The following is an 11,331-nucleotide window of genomic DNA, read 5'->3' as shown; positions in this document are numbered from 1 at the left end:
TATTCAGGAACGTGTCAAGACCTGACCCTCAGAGCCTACCTTCTATTGAACCTGTTGACTCATCAGTAGGAAAGATTTGTTTCTCTTTTGGCCCATTCAACAACAGAGCGATACGAACCTTGTTTCAGCAGGATGTTATATCTATACCTTATGTCATGCCTTATTGGAATGGATTTATTGATAATATCTGTTGGAAAAAAGTTTGGATGTTGCCACACACATACCTACTTGATAACACAATTTAGGAGGTTTCCTTTAAAATTATTCATAAATATTATCCTGCCAACCACTATATGAAGAAGTTTAAGGAAAACATCAACTCAAATTGCTCCTTTTGTAATGACCACCCAGAAACAGTGTTGCATCTTTTATGGCATTGTATACATGTAAGAAAACTGTGGCAAGACATCAGTAGATTTATAATTGAACACATTTATGAAGATTTTACACTATTGTGGAGAGATGTACTGCTTGAATTCTTTACATACGATAAAAATAAGCTGAAACATTTTGATGTAATTAATTTCATTATTCTTTTGGCCAAATTTCATATACACAAATGTAAATTTACTAACAAAAAACCACATTTTCTTACCCTACAAAAAGAAATTGAACTGTATTTTAAGACTATTAAATACTCTACTAACAAAAAAGCTGTTAGAATTGTAAGTGTATGTATGTCCCTTAAGGTCCTTGTGTAATTGTAATGTGATATTGTACCCCCTAGCTCGATTGTCCATTTATATATAATCTATATATACTTGTGTTCCCTTATGTACTTTCTGTATTGATTTGTTGTTAAAATGATTGAGGCCAACAAGCCATTTTAGCATGGGCATGCTGTCGCTATAATGGCACAGATATAAAGCTGAGTCCTATTTATCTCTATGCTTTCTACCAATGATTTATATATACACATTTGATAAAAAAAAAAAAGTTGTAATAAATGGCACCTTTGTTTAACTAGGCAAGTCAGTTAATAAGAACAAATTCTTATTTACAATGCGCCGCCCTATGGGACTCCCAATCACGGCCGGGTGTGATGCAGCCTGGATTTGAACCGTTGCAAAATGTAGTGATAGCCTTCCATCTTCAAGATCCCTTTTACCCTGTACAAATCTCCCACTTTACCACCACCAAAGCACCCCCAGACCATCACATTGCCGCCACCAAGCTTGACAGTTGGAGTCAAGCACTCTTTTCTCTCTCACGAATGTTCTTTGTCATCCAAACACCTCAAACTTAGATTAGTCTTTCCATAACACTTTGTTCCAATCGTCCTCTGTCCAGTGTCTGTGTTCTTTTGCCCATCTTAATCTTTTCTTTTTATTGGCCAGTCTGAGATATGGATTTTTCTTTGCAACTTGCCTAGATGGCCAGCATCCCGGAGTCGCCTCTTTACTGTTGATGTTGAGACTGGTGTTTTGCGGGTACTATTTAATGAAGCTGCCAGTTGAGGACTTGTGAGGCATCCGTTACTCAAACTAGACACTAATGTACTTGTTCTCTTGCTCAGTTGTGCACCAGGGCCTCCCACTCCTCTTTCTATTCTGGTTAGAGCCAGTTTGTGCTGTTCTGTGAAGGGAGTATTACAAGATCTTCAGTTTCTTGGAAATTTCTCACATGGAATAGCCTTCATTTCTCAGAACAAGAATAGACTGACGAGTTGCAGAAGGAAGTTCTTTGTTTCTGGCCATTTTAAGCCTGTAATCGAACCCAAATGCTGATGCTCCAGATACTCAACTAGTCTAAAGGGCAGTTTTATTGCTTCTTTAATCAGGACAACAGTTTTCAGCTGTGCTAACATAATTGCAAAAGGGTTTTCTAATGATAAATTAGCCTTTAAAAAAAACATTTCTGATCAATTTGCTGTTATTTTAATGGACAAAACAAAATGCTTTTCTTTCAAAAACAAGGACATCTAAGTGACCCCAAACCTTTATATATAACTTATATTCCTCAATGTATAACTTTTAGAGATTACTAATGTTAGTCCCCACTACAACGAAATACATGTAATTTTGTCATTGAAATACTGTAGAATTCCATTCATTCCTATGGAGGACTGCTCCTACTACGGAGTGCCAATATGGCCGACCGGTGGCTTCAAAGCCTCTCAATGACCACTACATAGCATCAGCAATCCAGGGTTTGTATTGGGTTCAACGAATTTAGCTTGCAAACGTTGGCATGACATCGCCTACAAGTGGGGTTTCTATTTGATAAGTATTTTCTGGCTATATTCACACTGTGCCGTCTCTGGGCACAGCTAACTAAATTATTGGGAACCACTGCCCATATAGTAGAGGCGTTTAAGGTCAATCCATACAATTTTGTAACGTCGAAATGATGTGCACGTGCATTAGTGTATACGCTCATCACAAAATCCGGTGCTAGCTCTGCTTCATTTTACACACTTGAGCCCCTGGAAAGCTGAAATAATGACGCAATCAATTAACTTAAGGGAAATGCTTTGATTGATGCCAATTACTCAATCAGGTTAAGCAAGCGAATGTGCGTATTATCCGATCACAAAATAAATAACCTTAACTTCCAAACCACTGTGCAATAACTGATTTATTAATTTGTTATGGAAAGATTTGTGAACCTGCGCAGTGCCTTAAATCAAGCTGACCCAGAACTGGATACAATGTCACCACATCCTAACAAAGAGACCTTTGTTAGATGAAGACAACCAGAGTTACATATAGCAGGGAGTTCACATATGGTCAGAAACTACATACGGGTTATATAGACAAATGAAAATGACTATTTATTTTATTAGTCATCTCAGCGATCTTACTTAGGCATCAGACAAGCAATTTCCAGTTTTGCTCATCACAAAAAGGCAATAGACATCAAATACAAAGTAGTATACAAATTGTGTAGGACAACACTAAATACTACATAAAAACAACCCACAAATTAAAAGTGGCAGAGTTGCCTTTTAATACTGAACATTCTTTATTTTCCCTCTTTAGAAAAAAGCTATTTCTGAACATTTTCTACATCAACCCGGGAGAGTACTTTGATGCGTTTGGGCATGGCCACGATAATCTCCACCCCTGCCCTTTTTCTCTTCCCCTTGGAGGTGGAAACTGTTTTGACGCTAGCGTCCTTCTGAATCACCATGGCCTCACTCTGAGCCTGGAGAACGTCCAGTTTCTGCCTGAGCTCCTGTAGGTGGTCAATGTCGTTGATCCCGCTCACATTCTCCATGATGGATTTGAGTTTGGCCACACACTCCCTCCTCAGTTCCTCCCTCTCCCGCAGACCCTGTGAAGCCTGTGGGGCCACCCACTGTGTTTGTATGCTATGCAGTTGTAACTGTGGAGTTTGAGGAGTTTGCACCAGTGGCACTGTTTCTTCAGGCCCATCCCACTGAAGAGAGACTGGGGAAGCTGGGGAGAGATGCATTAGACCATTGAGGGCTTCCTCCATCTCCTCTGTTGTGGTGTGAGAGGTCTGTGAATGCAGTGTGAGCAAAGGGTGGTCCCTGTATTTGGGACACAGGTGCTCCCAGGTCCAGTTAGGCTCAGACCTGAAAACGTGACAGAAGTGTTCACAGGGCAGGCGCTGGTCCCTCCACACCTCACACTCACAGGAGGGCCAGGTGGACTCTGAACCGAAGCTGACCGTGTAGGACCGCGCTGCCCTGGTCTCTGCCAGACTCTTCACCCGGAAGGTGCCGTTGGCGGCGTCGCTGGCCTGCTCCACCACGATGTCGGGGTATTGCAGGGCCGCAGACATGTTATCCATCACCAGGGCCACCACACTCCAAGGGCGATGCCACAGGAACGGAGGCACAGTGGGGTTGAGGCTGTACTCGCCAGAGGACTGGCTGTTGAGGTCTGTGTACCTGGAGGTTCAGGGAGTGTAGCAGGTTTAGACTGACCAAACATCAAAACACTTACATTAAAGGGGAATTACACTCCAAAATAAAAGTTTACAAAAGTAGTCAAATGTCAAGATGAGTCCACATCCTACATCTTAACCCCAATGGAGAAGATAAGCACTGTAAATTATATGGTGTTTATCTTCCATAAATTTAGCAGATATCTCAACAGAAGACTACTTTTGACAGCAAATACTATTCTAAATGACATTGAATCCTATTCTAAAACAAACTTACCTTTGGTGCATCTGTGGGAAGTAGTCGTCAACAAGGAACTGCAGCATTTGGCTCAGGGTGTCTTTTTTATGGACCTTCATGTTATTATGTGTGAAAAAGTCGCTCTGCATCTCCAGACCTCCGTTCACCATAGACACAAAGTTGACAATATCAACCCTCACGGCGTTCGCCCATCTCTGAATGAACAAAAACAAGAGCATGTAGCCAACCACTGTATGCCCCATTAGACTAGGATGCACATTATGGACCTGTAGCTAGCATATTATGGATCTATAGCTAGATACCGTTTCATGGATTCAGCTAGCAAAAACATAACACACTTGCTACTGTTACTTCTACAGACTGTCTACATACAGTAGGTGTGGTTTAAACATGCTGTCTGCTTCAGGCTGAAAGCACCTCTAAGCACAGGTCTGAGATCTGCTTTCCGTCTAACCACCCTGACCTTCATTAATACGCAGGTGAAGACACAGCAGGTCCAGGACCTGGCCCCATTGCCCCTGCGATTTCATTAATTGACATGTGCACTACAAACCTTCTCCTCTGACAGCCACTTGTTAGTGAACCAGTTCTTGAAAAGTTGTCTCTTTTCCAACCAGATGGGGCTCTGCTGTAGTAGTTCTACTGCCCCCTGGTGTTGCTCTCTGGTAAGGGCTCCAGCGATGGCCTTCATCATATCAAAGATCCCCTCCTGGTTGGTGATGGCTCGCGACCGGTTGCTTAGCCACTTGGTCCAGGTCCTCTCCCGCAGGTGATCACTGAAGACTGCCTGAGCACCTGAGATTGGAATGAGAAACAGTCCGTAATTATCAAACTCTACCACCCTCATCCTCTTGTATTTAGAGATTGTAAAAGATTAAACATGTTCTTGACCAACAGGTCCTTTCAAAAGTAAATCCTGAAACTCACAGCCAACAGTGTTGAGAGCACATTATGAAGCTAACTTGCTTTTCCCACCTCATAGCTAACATTAAAACCTCACCACTGTTCACCTGTGAATGCTGCCTCCACCGCCTTCATCTCCACAGGGCAGTGTTCAGTGAGGATGTAGGCTGGGCTCCAGCCCCGGTTCCACTGCCTGAACACCCCCAGCGCCTCCCCCAAGGCTTCGGCGCTCCTCGACTGCACCACAAACAGGCCCACCGGCGCCACGCTCACATTGGTGCGCACGCACAGGAAGAAGAGTGGCAGGGGGAAGCGCGTCCTCTTATAGGCCGCGTCCAGGAAGCACACCTCTTTGCCATACTGCCGAAGCAGCTGCCGCTGCCAGTCTGTCTGGTAGCAGAGCAACAGGTTCTCGCTCTCTGATTGAACCCTAAGCAGGAAGTTGATTCTAGGAGCTTCCGCCTTCCAATTCTCTGCCAAGGTCTAAGGGGGGGAGGGGAGGGGGGGTTATGGTTAATAGCTGAGGTGAAACTTTTGCGTCCTTTCAATTATTTCAGTGCTAACCAAACTCATTTTTGCGCCAGTATGAGCTAAACCACAGCAGTGATATTCCCATGGCCTTATGTCATGGAGTAATATTTATCTGTGCTCTGTTACATCACACACAGTCCTTGGTTCTCAAAATGTTCCACTGAGGACACCTTATTAAAGTTCCCATGTATTAATTCACCATACCCAGTGTGTAGAAGTTTCAGACTACATACTTTCTAAAAAGCAGTTCCAGAATGAGGGGTGCTTTAGCTCTGCTGGTGTTGCTGTTCTGTCTGTTTGGGGAATGGGCTCAGGGAGAGAGTGGTGCGGTCCAGGAGAATGACATCACTCAACCCAGTTGTTGTTGTAGATTTACATAATAAATGGCCAGCATCTACTGTCAACAAGTAGGGTGGCAGGTAGCCTAGCGGTTAAGAGCGTTGGGCCAGTAATAGAAAGGTTGCCGGTTAGAATCAGCCGACTAGGTGAAAAATCTGTCTGTGCCCTTTGAGCAAGGCACTTTACCCTAATTGTTCATGTAAGTCACTCTGGATGAGAACGTCTGCTAAATTACTAAAATATAAATACAATCGCAATGGAGGCAATGACTATGTATCCAATTCAGTGACTCTGGCTGCGTTTAGACAGGCAGCCCAGTTCTGATATTTTTTTCACTAATTGGTCTTTTGACCAATCAGATCAGTTCTGAAAAAGATCTGATGTAAACATATCAATTAGTAAACACAGCCTTTGTTGGTGGAGAAAGGAGTCTCTGGAAAGACTCCAGGCTCTGATCTGATGACAACAAACATTTTCAGTGGCTTTCTGCTCTTCCCATGTAAGGATAACGCACCACAAAGCTGTTATGAATTTATTTTTCTTGAATCCGTGGAAAACTCTGCATGTGGGTTCCTGAATTGTATAATAAAGGCTTGTCAAGTCTCTTTTTATCATGCACAGAAACAGGCACTGACACACAATCAACCAAACTGAAAGCTACAGACTGGGATTTTGGAAACTATTCAATTGTCATTTCAATTCTTGATATGATTTACTAATTGATTCTAGAAGAATATAACGTATCAATGCCTCATGTGCTCAGCACAACTGTCGGTTTATCCCTACCCAACATATTCACTTGCTTGATTTTGGGCATCAGGAGACTGAAAGCAATATATACTGAAAGCATGAATGTTGACATGCAGAATGTTTTGGGACTATATCAAAAAGTAGACTAATGAAACAATAGTGAGTAAAATGCCCCTTTAAACAAGTGTTTCAAAGAGGGTGGGTGACATGCAAAAAATACAGCTAACACCACAAGCCCCAATGGCCTTATCTCAGAAGACAATCCAAATATCTGATGAATAGGTGGGAATGATGGAGTGCAGCACAGCCTTCTCACCAGCAGGTTGACCAGGTCTATTTTGCTGTAGTGTTCCTCCGCGATGACCTGAGCCATGACGGCATGGATGGTTTTCTCTGTGGGGAAGAAGCGCCTCAGCGGTGGCGGGGTCGTGTCTCGGAACAGTTCCGTCCGCACGTACTGGACCATCTGGTTCTTTACCTCCTTCACCTTCCTCACCCCCTGCTGCACCAACGCTCGGATGTAACCTTTGACCCTGTCGTCCATCTGATCTGCACCCTGAGGGAACGAGTAGAGAGTGGCTTTTGTTAAGTAGGGAGAAAATACCCCTAACCACTGTTACAGGGTCAGATACTTGTATTCCACAGGGAATTTTAAGAGATCAAGGGTTTATTACATCTGTGTACCGAACAGGCATACAGATACTAGTTATGTAGCCTAAAGAGAGTCCAATGCAATAGATCTCATGGTCATAGTATATTAATAACATAGTAATACCTTTCCAATAGGATGGCCCTTGTGGTCAGTGACACTGGGTATTTTGAGGAAATACTGTATCTTCCACTGCACCGAGGCTGGGTCTGTCTGGAGAGCTTGTTTGATGGAAATAGACATGACCCTCCTCAACCGTGATGTGTCCTTCTCCAACTGATGCAGTATGGAGCGAGCGCACACACACACACAGATATAATTATGTATATTAGTCTGATGTGCATCCTAATGTTGACTGTGGTGCGCGGTCACTGGAGTTACATAAACACAGTATTTCACCCGTACCTTGAATCCAGGGAACTTGACAATGCGGCTGATTGTGAACACAGCAGGGCATGCTACCTTCTTGGTTTTCAGCAACAGGTTTCTTTTTTCCTTGCCATCCTTTTCCTGAAATATCAAAATCAAATGTTATTTGTCACATGCTTAGTAAACAACTGGTGTACACCAACAGCGACATGCTTACAGGCCCTCCCCAACAACAAAGTAAAATAACAAAAACAATAACAAGGATTGAATACACAATGAGTAACAACTTTGCTATATACACGGTGTACCTGTACTGAGTCGATGTACGAGGTTATTGAGGTTGATATGTACAAATAGGTAGGGGTAAAGTGACTAGGCAACAGGATAGATAATAAACATTAGCAGCAGGGTATTTGATGAGTCAAAGGAGTTAGTGCAAAAAGGGTCAATGCAGATAGTCTGGGTAGCTATTTGATTAACTATTTAGCAGTCTTAAGGCTTGGGGGTAGACGCGGTTCAAAGTCCTATTGGTTCAAGACTTGTTGCATCGGTACCGCTTGCTGTGCTGTAGCAGAGAGAACAGTCTATGACATGGGTGGCTAGAGTCTGATAATTTTTAGGGGCTTCTTCTTACACCATTTGGTATAGAGGTCCTGGATGGCAGGTAGCACTGCTACAGTGATGTACTGGGCCGTACGCACTACCCTCTGTAGCGCCTTGCGGTCGTATACAAAGCTAATGCCATACCAAGCTGTGATGCAGCCAGTCAGGATGCTCTCAATGGTACAGCTGTAGAACGTTTTGAGGATTTTCTAGAAAATCAGTGGTAGGTAAGAATGGAATTGTTGAGATTGGTCAACTACCTAGAAGCATTGATGGAACCAGGGTGGTATTCATTAGACACCATATGGAAGAAAATGTAACGAAATAGGGAGGGACAACCTCTACTCCAATAAGAAAAGCTCCTTTACGTTTTCAGTTGCAAAATGCTTTTTAAAGCTTTTCCTTAGTGTGCCCTAATGAATTCGATTCAGGATTAGATGCAAAATACATCCTAGCTACAGATTGTTACACCTGATAATGTGATCTAACCAAAGACTTAAGGATGAAGACAGCATTGCCAATATAAGGTTGGTGGAAAATTCTCTGTGCTACACCAAACGGTATCTAACCTGTAACTCCCAGTAATGGATACCAAAAATATTTTGTTAGATCACATTATCTGGTGTAACAATCTGTAGCTACATGGAACACTTCAAAGCCATTTCAGAATATCATAGATAGTAGCACCCTTTGATCCTCAAGTTCCTGCCTCTTCTTGAATCCACACTTTGCCCGGCCCCTGTGGCATCCCATCAGTTTGTGTCCGATGAACATGAAGGGTACGCTGTCAAAGGGGATAGAGGGAGTACCCTTGCCGTAGTTCCATTCCCAGTATAACCGGTTCTTGTGGTCCTGTGGTTTCCAACCTGTTTAGCAGAACACATTGAAAGAGCCATGAGTCCAGAGGTGTATTCATTAGTCTGATTTGCAGCAAAACATTTTCTGTTGCAAAACGTTTTGTCAACGGAAGCCGTTTACTTTCTAGGAACCAAACAGAACTAAAACGGGGAGGGACTTACCTGAATGTGTCCAATAGAAAACTACGTTTTTGTTGCAAAGCGTTTTGTTTGGAGTAAACTGTTTCCGTTGCAAAATGCAACACAAACGTTTGCAACGGAATCCGACTAATGAATACACCAGTTGTTTGTGGAGGTTACATCACTACATAAGAACATTAATCAATCAATGTAGGTAGCTAAATAGTATGGAACTGCTGAAAGATAGCCATGTCACCCTGGTGATTGTTTGCACTGTCTGCAACTTGATCAATGCACGTTTCCTACAGGCAGCACACTCTTTAGCTAACGTCTATAGCTAGTTTACCTTGGTCATTGAATCGCTTGTCCACACGGTAAGAAATATATTTCACACAGGTTGACTCTTCGACGTGTGAGATATGCTTATTGACCTCTTCAATTGTTTCAAAGACAGCTTCGTCGCTCATTTTTGTTTATAATCTGCTACCAATGCATATAAACAGTCATATAAACATTCAAAAAATGTCGCTAGCTAAACTAATGCGGTAATGTTTGCGATTATTTAATTGGTTCACTTGCGGATCAATAAACCCGCCTTCTTAAAATTGTGGTTTTTCATTGGTGTAACATGAGAACCGTCACTAAAATGGAAACAAACGATTGGCTTCTATTCGAAACAATCAACCATTTTCTTTTACGTCATTAGATTGCGACTCAACCACGTTGAGGACAACAGACGCTTGACGGTACCGAATTTAAAATCTTTTCGTAGCAATTTTCGTCAATGTTTCAACAGAATACAATTCGGGTTACGAATGGTACATTTTGGCACTGGCATAGAAGTTATACATTGTCGAGATCATGGACTCAGTTATCAAGGACAAGACTACTGCACGTACAACCACTTGCATCAGGGACCAGTCAATGGTCCTCTTCACAGTCAAGACACAGCAGTGGTCCGACTTTGCCGGTTGCTTTCAGGCAGTATCAAAGAGATGTACCTCTCGATAAACAATTCTCTACTACAACACACGTCTGCAGCGATTCCATTGGGAAGATTCATTCAACGCATTACCACTTGGTTTACACATGCAAGGTAATGGATGAGATTTTAAATGGAAGATCAGTTCTTTTTCACATCATGTTTCTACAGTGACAGTCATAGCATGATTTGGCAATGAAGATTTGATTGGTGAGGTGATCAAAACACTGGTACTCAGGGCCCGTATCCACAAAACATCTCAGAGTAGGAGTGTGATGGATTTTTATTTTGTATTTATTTTTATTTAACTACGCAAGTCAGTTAAGAACAAATTCTTATTTACAATGACAGCCTACCAAAAGGCAAAATACCTTCTGCTGGGACGGGGGCTGGGATAAAAATATATGTATATGTACATGTATTGTTGTCGTGATCTGTGTTTTGTCATATATATATATATATATATATATATATATATATATAACGACCCTGGGTTTATAAGCGCGGAAATCGACTCTGCCGGACGAGCGTGCTGGACGATAGCGTGCTGGACTTCGGGTTAGAAGGTCGAGGGTTTGAGACCTGCTCCCTGCCTGTTTCATTACAATATATATATAAATATAGGATAAAACACACATCACAATAACAATACATCACGCAAAGCAGCCACAACTGTCAGTAAGAGTGTCCATGATTGAGTCTTTGAATGAAGAGATTGAGATAAAACTGTCCAGGTTGAGTGTTTATTTGCAGCTTGTTTCTGTCTCCTGCTGCAGCAAACTGAAAAGATCAGTTTAGCCTTTTAGATAATAATGAATACGATTATATGGATAGTTTATAAAGTTCAGATTCACCCTGACTCTTCTAACAAACTGTATCATTATTTGACTGTAAATGATCTGTATGCAGGTGTGCTCAACCAGGTCAACGAAGAGGATATCTAAGGTAGCCTATCATAAAGGTGTTGTCCTAGTGACCTGCCCAGGATGTGAAAAACACCACATTATTGCTGACAACTTGGGTTGGTTCTCTGATCTGAAGGGAAAGAGGTTGGTGGCCAAGTTAATGTTGGTCTGAACATTTTACATGCATGCATTCTACAGTCGTGGCCAAA

At 42.3% G+C, this 11,331-nt stretch overlaps 1 protein-coding gene across 1 annotated transcript; it reads right to left on the bottom strand.

Moving 5' to 3' along the window:
• Window positions 1–2,559: 2,559 nt before the first annotated feature.
• Window positions 2,560–9,809, bottom strand: LOC129818885 (uncharacterized). Its single transcript, XM_055875204.1, has 9 exons — window positions 9,582–9,809; window positions 8,946–9,124; window positions 7,692–7,796; window positions 7,413–7,562; window positions 6,954–7,193; window positions 5,125–5,500; window positions 4,668–4,909; window positions 4,133–4,308; window positions 2,560–3,859 (listed from the first exon to the last, which is right to left on the bottom strand). Exons 1-9 carry the CDS (start codon window positions 9,700–9,702, stop codon window positions 2,989–2,991), a joined length of 2,460 nt encoding a protein of 819 aa, XP_055731179.1. The 5' UTR covers window positions 9,703–9,809; the 3' UTR covers window positions 2,560–2,988.
• Window positions 9,810–11,331: the final 1,522 nt, after the last annotated feature.

The sequence above is a fragment of the Salvelinus fontinalis genome, chromosome 21 (assembly GCF_029448725.1).
Source record: "Salvelinus fontinalis isolate EN_2023a chromosome 21, ASM2944872v1, whole genome shotgun sequence".
In the NCBI taxonomy this organism is placed as follows: domain Eukaryota; kingdom Metazoa; phylum Chordata; class Actinopteri; order Salmoniformes; family Salmonidae; genus Salvelinus; species Salvelinus fontinalis.
This window is presented reverse-complemented; position numbering and strand designations above follow the sequence as displayed.

Excerpts from the sequence above, each read along its gene's own strand:
- LOC129818885 (XM_055875204.1), bottom strand. The coding sequence starts at position 9,702 with ATGAGCGACGAAGCTGTCTTTGAAACAATTGAAGAGGTCAATAAGCAT. Across the intron at positions 7,797-8,945 it reads AGGAACTTGAGGATCAAAGG|GAAAAGGATGGCAAGGAAAA; the intron begins GTGCTACTATCT and ends TTGATATTTCAG. Across the intron at positions 4,910-5,124 it reads GGTGGAGGCAGCATTCACAG|GTGCTCAGGCAGTCTTCAGT; the intron begins GTGAACAGTGGT and ends TTCCAATCTCAG.